Raw genomic sequence first — 18,517 nt, 5'->3', positions numbered from 1 at the left:
TGAAAAATCCACCCAAACATCCCTATGTCTGTTCTGGATACTTACCCAGAGAAATGGTTGGACTACAATGCTCTGTTGAAGAAGCGTGATGGATGCTAGTGAGACAAACGGGTAAGCTGTGTTTGTAGCGTTAGCTGCTATCTAATTTACTCATTTTCTGGCATTTGATACAACCAAGCACTGCATGAAATAACACCATACGTATATTAACGTTACGTAATCTTGGCATTATGGTGGTACTACTTGTCGGGTAGTATTTTAACTTGATTGTGCTTTTATACGAGCTCCACACCTCTGTGTGGCAAGGAGCTCGTAGTTCCTCATAGCCAAACCGTCCACGTCGAGTGACAACACAAAGTAGTTAAAAATAATCGAGGGCCACCTTTTCATGTCATCTTCCCACTCTGTTATAACCCCTGGGTAGGGCTGCAACAAATGATTATTTGGATCATTGATGAATCTGATGGGGATTCGACACAATTAATCAATTAATTGGATTAACTGGGAATTTTTTTTAAATGTGCCACAGAAACAAATTTTCTCTCCTTCCATCACTTTATTTAACAACAGAACATTATTTGAAAACTTAAAATACTTGAAAATCAACAAATCGTCAAATGTTCCTTGGCTGTTGAAATATAAAATAATAAAGAATAAAACAGTTTATAATAAAGAACAAAAATAATTATTTCAAATGGCACTGCTTTATCAAAGTGCTGAGTTGCCATAAAACAACATTGAAACATAAAAATGTTATAAAATATATGGTGAAAAAAGCAGTATTTTTGTTGCTGCAAATGAGAAATTAGCATAACCAGTTAACCATAAAACCTAAATCAAAAACTGTAGCCTGACTCATATGTGCAACATTCTCTGTATAACTTGGAAACTACGTGGTCATTTCACAATGACACATGTGACTCATGTCTCTTTCTCTAAAATTGTATTGCAGCATTATTAGTTATTATTACTATTATTACCTCCGCCAAGGAGGTTATGTTTTCGGTTGCATTTGTTTGTTTGTCTGTTTGTCAGCAGGATAACTCAAAAAGCTTTGAACGGATTTTGATGAAATTTTGTGGAGTGGTTGGAAATGACAAGAGGAACAAGTGATTAAATTTTAGTGGTGATCCGGATCACGATCCGGATCCCGATGCTAACGCGTTAGCATGGCTATGGCATTTTCAATGTTAGAAGTTAGCATTAAGCAGTTGCAGCTGCCATCACGTTCGAGTGCATTTGTTTTCAAATTGTAATATTTCTTAAATTTATTTTTGTTTATATATTAATAATCTAATGATTATTATATACAATTTTAGAGAAAGAGACAAAAAGAAATAGATCACTGTACTTTAGGGTCAGTGACCCTATGGCCTTGTTTAGAGAAGTGTTTCATAAATGTTAAAAAAATTCATATATTTGCAGTTTAGTTGAATAATAAATTGAATTTTGTCTCTTATTTGTTTTGGTCTATAAGCACATGCAATATCAATATCAGTGCTCAGATGACAGTAGCTTCTGGGAAAACTGCAAGTTGCTATAAACTGTGATGCCAAGCGCTAAGGATACAAGCTATCCAGTCACAGCAGATGAAACTTTTTTACTACTGAGCAAACATCGTTAGACTTTTTTAGGTTCAATGATTCCACGGCGTGTAGATGTTATGACGTCAGTGACCCCATGGCCTTGGCGGAGGTTTGCACTCTCTGAGTGCTTCTAGTTATTGTTGTTATTATTATTAATTTATAAATAAAAATACATTTAAAAATATTATAATTTAAAAATATTATAATTTGTAATACATTCGACTTTTTTACAACAAATGCTGAGCCATTAATTATTATACAGAAAACAAATGCACAAACATGCTGAAATGCCAGCAGCTTAATGCTAACTTTAACATTGAAAACGCCATAGACATGCTAACACATTAGCATTGGCGTTAGTATAAAATCCATCTATCCCTGTTTCAGAAGACCATAACAGGTCAGTTTAACATAAAAAAGGTAAATATTCCTCACAGACATATGCTCTTTGGGGTTTTAGTGGGGAAAAATTAAGATAAAGCGAAATAAAACAAATGAAACCAACGAAGCAGCAGCTTGAAGCACTCCATTGGTTCAAGATTCAAAGCAAAGCTCGGTTGATTATATTAAAGAAACAAAACATCTGCATTAAAACAAAGTTATTTAGCAAATAATCGATGACTAAATTAGTTGACAACTATTTTAAATAATCGATTTTAATCGATTAACTCAATTAGTTGTTTCAGCTCTACCCCTGTGTGAGCCAGAGTTGTTCTCTTTGAGCTTTTCAAAAAGGTTTTTGTTTCTACCCATGTAATATCTTCCATTGTACTGAAAACACCGCTCACCAGAAGTCCTAAGACAAAACGGAAATGCCTCTGTTGTAAAAGTGGGCGGGGGTGAATAAGGTGAATAGCTGGGCAGTGGCTTTGCCAGTTTACAGTTTCTTGTTAAACAACAAAAAGACAGACATTCATGGGCATGACTACTGGGCCAACAATACAATCCTTGGGAAAACACTGTTTGTTGTAGTTTAACTCATTTCACAATAAAACTTGCAAATGTAAGTTTCTGTTATTTCCATCTTCACACATTTAAAATTAACTTTGGCTTCAAGAATTATTTTATACAATCAATATAAGAGATAGAGCCCATGCATGTAAATATGAAACAATACAGAGTAAGGTATGTAAAGAGGAAATTACTCAATCCTGAATGGCTTTTATGGAGCTATAAGCGAAGATGATCTTTTGACAGACTTGATATAGAGATGGCATAAAATACTGATATCCTATATTATTACTGTGAATCAATACAGCCAGCAAGAACACTATATTTTCCCATTTCAGATGCACAGCAGGAAGTAAAAAGAGAGGCCACAGTTGCAGTATAGGCCCCATCCAGCCCTCAGCTGCCTTCATCTAGGTATTTGCTTTTCTTAGTCCATTAATTCAAACTAGCAACAATCAAGTTACTATCCAGTCTCTGGTTCCGTTACACCAGCATAAACTGAAGCATCCACTCCATTCGAGTACACCAATGTCAAGTACAACACCTATTTGAGACTGAGAGACAGGAAACCAGAGACTTACATGACGCTTGTGGTGAATTCATGAAGGTTGAACGTCTGCAACTCTTCCACCTGGATGTATGTATGTGTTAAAGTGGATCCTTTGGGTCAGCCATGTGTTGGAGAAGAGATGATGGTACCACCACAGACACACCTTATCTGACAGATTGACAGACAAAAAAATGGGAGTCCCTCCTGTAAAAGAAAAAACTAATATGAACTCAACCATATTGTAGTTCTCATGGAGAACCTAACAGTTAATTTAATCCAACATGATTTGATTGATTCAATACTACAGCACTTTCATTTGACCTGTTTTTGCACCTTTTTTTTTAACAAGAGGGGTGACCAGGGAAATAGTTCACAGAATACATGGATTCAAAACTCCCACATAAAGCCAGTTTGATGACTATTTGAGAAGGAATGTGTTTCCATTAAAAACATTTCCTGGAGGTTTGTTCATGCTTTGCCATTGTACAAGGAAATGGGAGGAAATGTGCATAATGAATGAGCAGCATTCTATTGTTGTCTGACACCTTCCTGTAGAGTTCACACAGGTTTTGGTTGTATATCACAGCAACATATTCCAATAACTCTGATTTCTGCTCATAAAAACAAAAACAAAATAAACAAAAAAACAGCTCTGCCATACAATTACTGACAATGGCACAATCAGCTACAAATAATCACATGTTGAGATTCTTTTTATTCTATACAGTCTACTCCACAGGAGGTCAAATATGAAGTTTGAAATATGAAGCATTAACACGTCACTTTCAGACCATGTGATTGTCAAAGCACTATAAGAACACCACCTTTGATACACTGTATATACATACACTTCCATGGAATATGCTTAATTGTGTCCTCATCTGAAAATATTGAATAAGTTATAGCACCTTTCTTTGCTTTATAGTAATGCACTGATATGGATCATGAGCCAATTTCTCTTTCAAAAGAAATTACATCAGACTCAGTAAGCAAGATGAATGGAGATTCTTACTGTCCCTCTCTCGACCTCTGGCACCACCTACTGGTCTTTCATGGAGTGTTTGCATACGTGCACCAGAAAGAAAACAAAGGAAGGTATCGAAGGCTGTAATGTCATTTGAAGAAAAGTGTTAAACTCTGATTCACCCCTTACTTGTGCACAAATACACACATGCATTTCAACACACACAAACATATAGTCAACACAGTAGCAACAGCAGGTCTGTCTACAGTTTGCTGGCCTGACGCCGAACACAGATCAGTCATTTAAAGGCATTCATACTCCTTTGCCATTTTTTTTAACCATTTAATTCAAAAAGCTATAACTTTGTTAAATATTATTCAAATAAAGGAGTCACACAAGAGTTTCATTAAGGAAGGACGCAGGAGTTATAATTAATAAAGCAACAGTTACACACTTTTTCTTGCAGCCATGTCGATCTCCAAAGGTGTTTGCAAGGGAGAGTGCATGAAGGGGGTTTCTGAGAAAGTTTTGAATTTCTGTGAGTCTTGTAGACATGTGGCCTGGGAAAGGGAAGTCTGGGGTCCCCTGCTAGAGCAGTATGTAAGTCCTGCTATGTCTAAACGCCCCTCACACTCAAGCCATACTCCACCTCAGTCATTAGGACAGGTGCACCCTGGGTAGGTTAGTCTTGCGAGCCAACGGAGTCAATGGCACTTAGATAAGATGTGAAGTAGCCTTTTCAATTTTAGTTAAAGCAATTTAATAAGTTGTTTCAAAAGGTAATGACGTTGAGTCTCCCTCTATAGATATATCTTAGATTCTGTTGATCATTATTAGTAATATCAGAGGTTGTGATTATGGATATGGGTAAAAATAACCACATGTTTCGACCGGAAACCATCAATGCAAGAACCTGTAAATGTGAAAGTCAACTGGCAGACTGTGTGACACATTGCAAGAGATTAGGGCATGATATAACATGTATGCAAGAGGTTCACCAAAGGGATAATGGTGTGATCTGCTTTAAAGACGATATCCTGAAATGATGGCGTGTAGTATACAATGGATTGAAGGTTGCTCGTGCAGGTGTCGCTGTTGTTCTGACCCCACATGTGATACGGGTTGATGTTCAATACATCATAGAAGGAAGACTAATTCTGTTGAGAGTCAAGTTAAATGGTATCAAATTGGCAATATACAGCTATTATGGTCCAACTAAATAATATACTAACAGCACTAAAGAAGCACCATCCATCGTATTAAAGTTATTACAGCTGGTGATTTCAATGCCACCATTGGTCATGACTGTGATCCTGCTAGTTGGAAAAGTGTTGGCCCCTATAAAGATCAAAGCCCAACAAGCTTTAATGGGATAAAGCTCATTGAAACTGCAGAAGATACATCCTTGTACATTTTAAACACTGTGTTAGCAACAAAATCAAATAAACACAGATAGTCCTTTAAATCTAATTTAGGGTATAAAAGGAGATTAGATTACATAATAAATGAATGGTTTATTAAATGTATGACCAAGAACCGCAGAGCTTACCCTATGCAGAGTCAACCGTAGTCATGGACGCTCTTTTTCCAACAAAAACGATGCTGAAAAAAATCTTCTGGATCTACACCACTTAAGAGATGATCCGTCCATCTAAATTTTGTACAGTGGTAAGTTTGATACACTACTAAAAAGTAATGCTCCGACAGTTGATCAAATAGAAGAGCTAGTAACAAAAGCCATACACGAAGCATCCACAGAGGTTATCCCTCAACGAAGGAGAAGTGAGATTAACAAGCCGTGATTTAATCCTAAGTATAAAATTTAGTACAGTACCACAACGAGAAAGACCCAGTGAAGAAAAAAAGGCATTGGCTATTAATTTGAAACAACTTCGCATTAAGCTCAAGAATGTATACTTTGAAGCTAAAGCTAGCCAGTTAAATTTTGCTAGTAAGCAACAGGATGCAGAAGAATAATTTAGGCTGACGAAGTGTCACACATCAATGACACACAGCAACAGATTACTGATTCAGCGAAAGAAACTAGATATTCATTTCTCAGAGCGTTTTGCTTGACAACCATATACTCCTCAACTGGAATTGGAACACCCTGAAGAATACCCGCATGCACTTCCACCAGATGACTTACCTACAATCAATATGTCCTCTCCCAGCTCCAGAGAAGTTGAAAACAGCATGAAAAGATTAAAGAACAGTAAATATCAAGGCACCAATAAAGTGTATTCAAAACAACTTACTCAATACTCAACACCTGCTACACTTCTGGAATGCGTTGTCCTACTGGTTGGAATGATAAGGTCTTGCCTTAAAGTTCCTACAAAGTGGCTGACGGCGTCTATCACCTGTCTGTATAAGAAAGGTTTGAAATCACTACCAGAAAATTACAGAGGCCTGAGCATAATAGCAACCCTCTCAAAGGTGCTGTCAGGGATCACAGTTGAAAGACTTCAGGAGGCCTATGAGCATATACTACTACTATCTCAATTTGGTTTCCGGGCAAATAAATCAACATGCGATGCCATCTTTATCCTCCTCCACATGCTCAAGACATCAAAGAAGTCCAAGCAACCTGTCTACGTTGCCTTTATCGATCTAAAGGCTGCATATGATTGGCTCCCATGGAATGCATTATTTCAATTCCTCGATATTCGACAAAGATGTCCACGCCTTATAGCAATTTTACATACCTTATACACTGGTACTAAAGCATACATTAAAGGATCAAACAACGTATTTGATAGGGATGTGAATCGTACAACAACTCACAATTCAATTCAATTCCAATTCTTGGGGTGATGATTCGATTCAGAATCGATTTTCGATTCAAAGAGCTCTGAGAAATAGTTTATGTTTAAGAAAATGCAGCTTTGCAAGGTTAATCAAGTGATTCTACAACCCCTGGCAAAAATTATGGAATCACCGGCCTCAGAGGATGTTCATTCAGTTGTTTAATTTTGTAGAAAAAAAGCAGATCACAGACATGACACAAAACTAAAGTCATTTCAAATGGCAACTTTCTGACTTTAAGAAACACTATAAGAAATCAAGAAAAAAAAGATTGTGACAGTCAGTAACGGTTACTTTTTTAGACCAAGCAGAGGAAAAAATATGGAATCACTCAATTCTGAGGAAAAAATTATGGAATCACCCTGTAAATTTTCATCCCCCAAATTAACACCTGCATCAAATCAGATCTGCTCATTGACATTGACCCTATGCCATGACATTGACCCTATGTGTCTTTTTGCAAGGAATGTTTTTGCAGTTTTTGCTCTATGGCAAGATGCATTATCATCTTGAAAAATGATTTCATCATCCCCAAACATCCTTTCAATTGTCCAAAATATCAACATAAAGTTGTGCATTTATTGATGATGTAATGACAGCCATCTCCCCAGTGCCTTTACCTGACATGCAGCCCCATATCATCAATGACTGTGGAAATTTACATGTTCTCTTCAGACAGTCATCTTTATAATTCTCATTGGAAAGGCACCAAACAAAAGTTCCAGCATCATCACCTTGCCCAATGCAGATTCGAGATTCATCACTGAATATGACTTTCATCCAGTCATCCACAGTCCACAATTGCTTTTCCTTAGCCCATTGTAACCTTGTTTTTTTCTGTTTAGGTGTTAGTGATGCCTTTCGTTTAGCTTTTCTGTATGTAAATCCCATTTCCTTTAGGCGGTTTCTTACAGTTCGGTCACAGACGTTGACTCCAGTTTCCTCCCATTCGTTCCTCATTTGTTTTGTTGTACATTTTTCGATTTTTGAGACATATTGCTTTAAGTTTTCTGTCTTGATGCTTTGATGTCTTCCTTGGTCTACCAGTATGTTTGCCTTTAACAACCTTCCCATGTTGTTTGTATTTGGTCCAGAGTTTAGACACAGCTGACTGTGAACAACCAACATCTTTTGCAACATTGCGTGATGATTTACTCTCTTTTAAGAGTTTGATAATCCTCTCCTTTGTTTCAATTGACATCTCTCGTGTTGGAGCCATGATTCATGTCAGTCCACTTGGTGCAACATCTCTCCAAGGTGTGTTCACTCCTTTTTAGATGCAGACTAACGAGCAGATCTGATATGATGCAGGTGTTAGTTTTGGGGATGAAAATTTACAGGGTGATTCCATAATTTTTTCCTCAGAATTGAGTGATTCCATATTTTTTTCCTCTGCTTGGTCTAAAAAAGTAACCGTTACTGACTGCCACAATCTTTTTTTCTTGATTTCTTATAGTGTTTCTTAAAGCCAGAAAGTTGCCATTTGAAATGGCTTTAGTTTTGTGTCATGTCTGTGATCTGCTTTTTTTCTACAAAATTAAACAACTGAATGAACATCCTCCGAGGCCGGCGATTCCATAATTTTTGCCAGGGGTTGTAGATGTAAATTTACTTATCTGCTTTGCTCGTTCAGAGTTAGCTGGCAGTTTAGCGAAGCGCCGGTCAGTAGTCGGCAGATACCGCTGCTCCACTTCCACTTTAGCTCCGGGTGATGGCGTAGCATGTGGGCTTGCGGATTTGAAGTGTTTCCGAAGTACTTGACTTTCATTTTGCAGATTCTGCACACTGCATAAGTCATGTCAAGCTCCTTCTTACGCAGCAAATAATAAAATCCAAAATGCGCCCAAACATTTGCCTTCAGCAAAGACGGTGCTGGCTGAATTAGCTCTTCATCCTCCATGCTAAGCTGCAGCCACCGAACTCTGCAGCTCACGAGTGTACACGCTGCCCCCTCGCTGGGAAGCTGTAGCACGGAAGCCGTTGCCTGACAAACAGCACATGCAGCAAGTAAGCAAGAAAATGTTTAAAAAAATGCTTTTTAAAAATCGATTCTTGGAAATTTTGGATTGATACAGAATCATAATAAATAAGAATCGCGATTCGGAGGTGAATCGATTTTTTCCGACACCCCTAGTATTTGACACTCTTGTAGGAGCTGACAGGGTGCCCTGGAGTCCCCTATGATCTTCAATGTCTACATGGACTTTGTTGTAAGAATAGCCAGAAATTAAATATTAAAATCAAACCCTAAAGCTGGATTCAAGATAACTATACCCAATGAAGGGTCTCCTCGAGAGCTCAGAAAGAAAGCTCCGGCATAAATCACAGGGCTACTGTATGCTGATGATCAGGTCATATTTGCCAATTCACAAGAGGAATTACAGAACATGCTCACCATCTATGATAACACATTTAGATGGTTTGGGATGCAGATCTCATATAGAAAGACTGAAGCAGTGGTTTTCAATGTGGACAAACACTGGCTCAAACAAACTAAAGAATGTCAGGAGTTTTAAGTACTTAGGGTACACCATTACCAACGCTGAATGTACCATGCAATCTTTACGTACTATAATCGGTACAGCATATCAGAAATGGAATGAACTAAACATGTAGTGACTGACAGAAGAATACGGCTTGCAACTCGAGTGAAATTCCTAACCACCTGTATATGATCAAGGCTTTTGTACAGTGTACAAGCATGGGAATTAACAGAGAATGAACTGAACAAGACTGAAGTCACTTGGCATACTTTCTTAAGAAAAATGGTTTGGGAAGGATACAAATGAAAAAATGCACCGGATTAGGCACAACGTGAAGGAACGGAAGTTGATTGGAGCTTCAGAATATCAAATGAGAAATTACGTGCCCTTACAAACACTCCTTCCATCCATGACATTTGTGTGATACAGCATATGAAATACCTTCAACACACACAAACATATAGTCAACACAGTAGCAACAGCAGGTCTGTCTTCAGTTTGCTGGCCTGACGCCGAACACAGATCAGTCATTTAAAGGCATTCATACTCCTTTGCCATTTTTTTAACCATTTAAGTCAAAAAGCTATAACTTTGTTAAATATTATTCCTTGCACATGTGTATAGACTGGATAATGACAACATCCAGAAACAGGTGATATTTGATGTTATGGCTACAAGAAAAATGTTGAATAGAATGGAGAAACTACTTGCTGTCGAAGTACAACAGGCAAGGAAAATTATGACGGTGAAGACCGACTTCCTGCGACTGCTGAATATACGATTCCAGCAGGAGCACCCCAAGGTAATCTCTGATGCCACGGGGGAACAATGATGATGATGACGACTAAACTATGGATTACAAACACTACACAAGCTTGTCATATGCAGCTCGCAAAGTATCCAGGCGACATGTACCAAAAGTGTGTTGTTTCTGAGCACATTTTCTTGCAAATAAGTTCCTTCAGCTTCTCCCTTGTTTCACTCAAGGTCACCACAGCAGAACATAGTTGGATCACAAGTTTTATGACGGTGGCCTTCATGACGCAACGCCACATTAAATGAAGAATGGGCAAATATTTGAGGTAATTTCACTTGCTGTGTGATTAAATGTAACAATAGACCATGTAAAAAGTGTGTGCTTCAGTATTTCCATTCAGTAATGTGAATTCATTTGTATATGAGCAGATATTGGAATCTTGGTGACATTAGTGCCACTGTTACACCACAGATACTGAGGCAATAAGATGGTCCAGTTAATTCATGATTGAGGAAATAAGGTGTGAGGTCATAATTTTAAACATACTCACCCAAACCATTCATCATGAAAACCCCCACTATCTTATACAGAAAGATGAGTAAAACTTGCATGGCCATGAAACACAGACTGAAACCTGTCCATTTCTAGATATTTTTTTTAGATGGAGTCTGTATTCGGTGTGCCGGTGTTGCAGACCGAACAGTCCCCCTAAAAATCGGTCCCCCAAATTAACAACTCGTTTCTGCTTCAAACTGGCACTCCAATCACCATCTGTCTCAGCGACAGATATCTGAAGCTTTTGTACAACAATCATGTCCACATAAATTCAGCATTATTTCATCATAAAAGGCGGCGGAAGCGATCAGAGCGCCGCAGCTAAAGAAGCTGCTAGCTGATGCATTCACTGCGCATCAGACATTTCAAAGTGTCACGGAATTTCGCCTAATTTCTGCTTAAAACAGCCTCGTTTCAGCTTAAAACTGACTTTAGAATGATTTAAAAGGTTTTACCTTCATGATCTGATGGTTAATAATCCCATTAATCCATTTGATTGCTTTGGGTGAAGAGACTCCGTCTCAGACGTGCAGCTGTAGTCCGAAATGACGCATGCGCAGATGCAAAAGGACGACCGATTTTTAGGGATGGACCGTTTGGTCTGCAACACCGGTATTATACCGTGTATAAATATAGAATAACGGTAAGCAGTACACTGTACTTCAAACAGGTTATGAATCATGAGATCTATGATGCAGTACATCGTAATACAGACATTATCAAGTATTAAGCTAGGTTTATTCGGAGATGTAACAGATAAAAGTAAAAATAATTACAACTTACAACGCTTCCTTCAGGATCTTACAATTTCTTTGGAATAATTAGAGTGCAAATGCAACGGTGCGGTATCCACTCCTGTGCTGAGTAAAATTGCTTTCTTTCACTTTGGCATCCACGCATATCATCCACAGAACAATGTGGACCCGGCATGCACCTTCAACGCTGCTTAAAGTTGCTAATTTAACTTTAAGGACAAGATATAAATAAATCAAACACTCCGGTAATACAGCTTCTATTCTTTGTTTACTGAAGTGGGTATTCGTGAACTTCGACCGGAAGATATGACACAGTCACAGAGTACGTGTGTTGATAATGCTGGTTTGGCTTATTGTGAGATGAAGACTTGCTTGGGCTTCACTCATCACTCCCAGGTCTTGCCCATGCTCCACCTCTTAACCCATTTATGGATTGCTGGGAGATACGTGGAGTTGGACACCATCAAAATGGTGACATCCACAGCTGCCCCATCTGGGCTTCAAAACCCCTCTTCAGAAAACCTGTGGGTGACATGACAGAGGGTTTGTCCAGTATATACCGTATTTTCCGGACTAAAAGTCGCACTTTTTTTTACATGTTTTGGCCGGGGGTGCGACCTATACTCCGGTGCGACTTATAAATGAAAAATATACCGGTAGGATCTCAATTAATTTACTGTAACAAAACAATTTTACGTGACAGAGTCAATCTATGTTTTAAAATGGCCACCAGAAAAGGAAATGCAATGCATCATGGGCACTGTAGTATGGCGGCCGTCCTATAGGTTATGCTGGTCGCGATAACCAATCAGAGAACAGAACATTGGACGCGTGTTCCTCACCTCACCCACAGCGTGAGAAGCTGACGAACACAGTGCTTGCTGTTATTCCAGCATGGCGAACAAAACAGCTTCAACCCTTGGATATCAGTGTGAGCAGAGTGTTTAAGTTGACGCTGAGAGCTGCGTGGGAGCACTGGGTGAGCGACGGTGGAGGATTAGCGTGTGCACTTGGAAGGAGCTGGCGTTGATGATTGTGAAAAGCGTTTGAAGCAGACGAACATGGTGTTTATTCCGGGACGGCTAACAAAACAGCTTCAACCCTTGGATATCAGTGTGAGCAGAGTTGACGCCGAGAGCTGCATGGGAGCACTGAGCGACGGCGGAGGATTAGCGTCTGCACTTGGAAGGAGCTGGTCATGAGCTGCGCAGGTAGGCGCTGCATGGTTCGGCTCGCAATGTGGTCCGCAAAATACAAACATATCCGTAGGTAAAATGCAGCTCACGAGAGGGCACTCGAGGCTTGTGTGACTGTTCCTGCGACTTCTGACTACCATAGAAAAATAAAAATTTCAACGTTACTGATAACTTAACAAGACAACGGAGAAGGCCGGAAAAAATGCCACCAAAAACAAAATCATACTCTGCAGATTACAAGTTAAGACTGGTTAAATATGCATCCGAAAACGGTAGCCGTCACAATATTATCATCTGAACTTTTCATGTTAACATACCTGTATGTCCATGGGACTTATAGTCCAGTGCAACTTATTTATGGTTTATTTTTCTTTATAATGGATAAAGTGGCTGGTGCGACTTATACTCCGGTGCGACTTATTTATGGTTTATTTTTCTTTATAATGGATAAAGTGGCTGGAGCGACTTATACTCCGGTGCGACTTATAGTCCGGAAAATACGGTACACGGGTAAAACAAACTGTTTTACCACACTCGATCAAAACCTATTTGCTCTGTCTGTGCTCTTTTGGCGCACCTCTAATCAATATTCTGTAGCATCGGTGAAGTGTCCTGTAAGCAAAAAGATGCAGCCTTGTCCAGCTATGACCATGACATTTTTCCCCTTACAAAGTCAATTTTACACACTGAGAAGCAAATAGGAAGTGAATCTAATCACAAAAGCAATGAACACTGTCATGGCCAAGTAATGAGATCAAACAGTGCGTGTGTGCATTTGTCTCTGAGGTTATGGAGCTAACTAGCTGTGCCAGATTAGCCTGCTGGCCAATTATTCCCTTAGACTAACAACATGCATCCACAGAAACACAAAAAAATGCAAGCACACTCGATAAGAGAATAGAACACACAACCACTTTAGCCATCATTCTCATGCTTCACTGGCAAAAGTTCACAATGTTATCAAAGCAACATAAATCTCTCTCCCTTTCCTTCTTTTCCTCATCCTCCTCTTCACACCATCATTTCCTAAAAATACAGAGCCCCTCCCACCCTGGAGAAGAGCAGGAAGTGCTGCCTAGCAACCAGGGGGTTGGCAGCCCTGGTAACTGCTCACCTGAACACCTCTTCCTAAAACAGACAACAAACAGAAGCAAGAGAGAAAACAGGACAGACGTTATAATAAATATCTACTAATAGACATAAGCATTTAGTCCACCGCTCTCTGACTTTCTCTCATGTAAGTTCCCTTGTATACACACAGTCACCACCCTGCTGCTGAACCGCGACTGTATGCAGGATCAGCAATCATCCTCTCTCACCTGCCCAAGAGTCAAGGAGAAAAACACATTTTGAAAACACAGCACCTCTTCCAGTCGCTCCACCCTTGTAAAGGGACAATAAGATCCCATATTTGTCAGATGGTTGTCCTTGGTAAAGGTTACTCATTTTATGAAAAACACTAGCCATGCATACAAAAATGTCCACCAAGATGAGACAAATAGACAAGAACACTGTTAAGCCTCGGTCCCACTGAATAATAAGCCATGAATAATGAGCCACGCTTGGGTGAGTCAGCGATTATTTGAAGAATGATCCATGTTTTAAGCTGTCACGTATCTGCTACTAAGGCCCCTCTATGTGCTTCTCTGTAACTCACATGTGCCACATATCAGCCTCTAATGATCCAAGAACGAGCTGTCATTTGAGTCCTGTCCAGGCTCGTGTCACTGCATATGATCCACGTCAAGCCACATATGATCCATGTAACGCAACGTTGGTGCACATTTAGGCATGGGCTTGGGCCAACCCTCCAGCCCTCCCACACTTGGTCCGTTTAAAGCAGTGGTCTCCAAACTATTCCAGAAAGGGCCGAGAGAGTGCAGGTTTTCTTTGCAGCCACTGACTTCAGCAGGTGATTTTACTGATTAACATCCCTTTGAACAGGTGGGATGAGTTCATCAGTGAAATCACCTGCTGAAGTCAGTGGCTGCAAAGAAAACCTGCACTCTCTCGGCCCTTTCTGGAATAGTGTGGAGACCACTGCTTTAAAGTGTGGGTTTTTAATTCACAGCATCCATTCAAGATGTTGTCACATTTTTTAAACGCAGCCCAAAAATAGACGCTCCAGTACACTTCGGCCGGTGTGCACATCTGTGCACAGGCTGCTATTCACCTGTGTTCCAGAGTCATTAAATGCACCAGACCAGCTAGAACTGAACCACGGGTTCCTAGACAGTCACCTCTGCACTTCTTCTCGCTGGCTTTATTTTCTTCTGCGGCTTTACAGTTATTTTGACACCATGATCCAACTTTTAACTTTGTGTTTGTCCGTTACTGACTACAAAATCACTCTTTTGCATGCTGGCATTCTGCATTCCTGGACAGTCGCCTCTGCGCTTCTTCTCGCTTGCTTTAAACACGCAGTCATTTTGACACCGTGATCCAACTTTTAACTTTGTGTTCATCCTTTATTGACTGCAAAATCACTCTTTTGCAAGCTGGCATTTTGCGTAAATGCTCGTCTTGAGTGCGAGTCACTGCGTTAGTGCGCACACACAGCGGAGCTCATCTGATCCATTATAACAAAATCTATCATAAACATACTTTTACAGCTGCTTATAAAGAAGGAATGAACATGAAAATGTTTTATCAAGCTATTACAATAAAAACATTACAAACACTTAACCTTTTAGGGTGTTCCAAATACATTCTCCACCTAAGTGCATGAGACAGAGACAGGAAAAAAGCTCCAAATGTTTTCAACATTCAAGTTCTGACAGAAAATGATAAATCCGCTACAAAATAATGATTTTATATACAGCGTCCGACGCACAAAGCAGGTGGGATTGTAGTGCACAAGAGGGCTGAGCCAAAATAGCCTGTCCCGTACTCGTAGCCGCCAGGTGCTTGGATAATGGGCTTTTAACCACCTCATCCTCACCACAAACATGCCTCTAAAATCCTCGTTTGTCTTAGGTAATACCCCGTACACAAACTGCCCCATGCTGTTGTTGCTAAATTTTGAACTTCTTGAAATTAAAACCACGTTCAGAGATGAGCCTCGTTAGCCAAATATTCTGCCTCTAAAAGCCTTTCAGAGCCACCATCGTCCCACGACTGTTGAATAACTGGACTTGTACCAAAAAAAAAAAAAAACATGTTACATGGTTCAGTTTTCATCCTTCATTATTCAGTGGGACCAGGGCTTTATCATTTAAAGCTGTGAGTACTCTGCTTGCTTTTAATAACTGTACCATATGAGTGAAATAGACAAAAAAAAAAAAAAAAAAACTAAAAAGGGAATACATTGGTATCAAGGTGATACAAACATTTGACCTCTAAATCAAAAACCTTTTTTTTTTCCAAACTGTAGCTATTAACACTAGTGCATGTTATGATGACTTGCAGCACATACTGCTGGCATTATTATTAAGCTAAATGATTTATTCTGTGTTACATCCACATCAACAAACTGATTGACGTTAATCACCAAATTTATGTTTAAATATGACTAGGATTTTTAAAAAGTGTATTAACTAATGGCATGACCCTGAACCCACCAAACCTATAGTCTTTATTAAAACCACACTGCTTTGATTGGTTCATAAAATTAATACCTAAATTTGGGACACTAAATCTGGGGGAGCAATGGTTGGAACAAGTAGGCCAGTGCACATAAAAATAATCCATTAACTTTAACATGATTGGGATTTGAACCCAAGGCCAAATGCTCAGAAGCCCAGCACCCTACCACTTACGCCACAACATCTCACATCTTACCCTAACCTTACACTGTACCTACAGAGAAATGGGCTTGTGACCAGAAGGTCATAGGTTCAATTATCTGATCACACAAGAAAATCACCAAAGTGCCTTGAGAAAGGACTCTAATCCACAAGTTGCTCCCAGAAGCATTACTGGAAGGTGCTTTGTTTGTCTGCATAAGATACAAAAAAAGTTCAATATGAATCAGGGAGTTACACAAATTACATATCAGGTGGTGATTTTAATTCAGAAGGTGGCAGCATTGGGGGGAACGCATTCCCCCTCCATAAAATGTTAAAGCACAGATGTCTGCTAACACAGTGAATTATCTAATATTACCTTGACATGTAACGTTATCAATCGCAAACTAGGTATCAAAGCTTAGATTAGACCATGTTTTGTTTTGAATTCCGCCTGTGTAGTTGCTTCAAAGAATACTTCACAGTTTCATTAGACGTCACCACAGGAGTTCCAAGGTGCATTGATTGATTTGACACATTTTGCATCGATTTGGCACAAGTTGTACACCGGATTGCATGGAGATTATGAAACTGGGAACCCTGTGCACTGGAAACAAGTGCACTTAACCACTTGGCCACAAACCCTGCCCAAATCATGTGAAATCATGTAACATCCACAAAGGTTTATACTGAAAATAAGACAAAAGCAGCTGGAACACAAGTGCACAATACTTTTTCATGGCATTACAGCCAAAGAAGGGCAATGAAGGCTATGAGATTGCAGCCACAGAGACACAAGCTGCTGCATGCACACACAGAGCACAAAATCACACAAATTTTCCCCTGTCTATGTTAGATACAATAGCTGACGACTTTTACATGCCGTACATGGCAACTCCAATAGCCTCAGTTAGGAAACACTGATAAATGCAATCCATTTAACATTTACTATCAAAATGAACAGAGAAGGAAGGAAGGCAGGCAAATAAACTGACTAAAAAAAGGAAAGGCAGAAGAACATGAAGACAGCATGAAAATGTACTAAATTAGAGAAAAAAAAAGACAGAGAACGACGTGAGCACAGAATGTCTCCAACACCTGCATACCAGGGAACTATCTATAGCTTTTTTCCTCGGATGCAAGCTGCAACACAGCTTGCTGTTAAACATTTTGACTTCCAAACCTATATCTCCATCACAGCTGTGAAAACATGACAAGAACTTATAGAACGAACATTAAAGATCCCACAACATATGCTAATTGGTATGCAGCACTTATTAAAGCAAGATGTTAAGCAAAACAAACAAATTATGTTTCCCTGCAAGTTTTCCCATTTCAACATTAAACCAATTCCCGTTGATTTAAAAAAGTTTTTAAGAATTTATTATCTTGGAAAGATGATCTGTAGGCATTTCTGTGTTTGCAACATGAACTGAATTAGGCCAGGTCACATCTCAGAAGCATGCGCTGGTGCCACATATCACTGCATACTCTACACTTGGGGTCTATACTGGGTCAAGGTCAAAACACCAGTACAAGGCGTTCCCAAGGCATTCCTGTTCCCATATTTGCGATATATCAGCGCTGGATGTGGTGAGCGGTGAGTCCTTTGTTTTGTGCAGCAGCTATGATCACTTAAAAACAGTTTGCGTCATCAAACCCGCTGTAAGATTTAGAAATACATTTACACTTTTTTTTCCTTTCATAGTTTATGCACATCAATCAATCAATCAATCAATTTTTTTATATAGCACCAAATCACAACAAACAGTTGCCCCAAGGCGCTTTATATTGTAAGGCAAGGCCATACAATAATTATGTAAAACCCCAACGGTCAAAACGACCCCCTGTGAGCAAGCACTTGGCTACAGTGGGAAGGAAAAACTCCCTTTTAACAGGAAGAAACCTCCAGCAGAACCAGGCTCAGGGAGGGGCAGTCTTCTGCTGGGACTGGTTGGGGCTGAGGGAGAGAACCAGGAAAAAGACATGCTGTGGAGGGGAGCAGAGATCGATCACTAATGATTAAATGCAGAGTGGTGCATACAGAGCAAAAAGAGAAAGAAACAGTGCATCATGGGAACCCCCCAGCAGTCTACGTCTATAGCAGCATAACTAAGGGATGGTTCAGGGTCACCTGATCCAGCCCTAACTATAAGCTTTAGCAAAAAGGAAAGTTTTAAGCCTAAT

The 18,517-nt window shown here is 39.5% G+C and overlaps 1 protein-coding gene across 2 annotated transcripts in view; it reads right to left on the bottom strand.

The window, feature by feature from the left end:
* Positions 1-18,517, bottom strand: part of hdac5 (histone deacetylase 5) — a 141,226-nt gene that overhangs the window by 104,460 nt on the left and 18,249 nt on the right. The window contains exon 2 of one of the 2 annotated variants that reach the window (XM_034189539.1): positions 3,119-3,291. The exons of the other annotated variant lie outside the window; for it this stretch is intronic. Within the exon in view, the coding sequence (XP_034045430.1) occupies positions 3,119-3,140 (22 nt within the window). The 5' untranslated portion in view covers positions 3,141-3,291. The remainder of the gene's footprint in view (positions 1-3,118; positions 3,292-18,517) is intronic. 2 annotated transcript variants of the gene reach the window in all.

The sequence above is a fragment of the Thalassophryne amazonica genome, chromosome 16 (assembly GCF_902500255.1).
Source record: "Thalassophryne amazonica chromosome 16, fThaAma1.1, whole genome shotgun sequence".
NCBI classification, from domain to species: domain Eukaryota; kingdom Metazoa; phylum Chordata; class Actinopteri; order Batrachoidiformes; family Batrachoididae; genus Thalassophryne; species Thalassophryne amazonica.
This window is presented reverse-complemented; position numbering and strand designations above follow the sequence as displayed.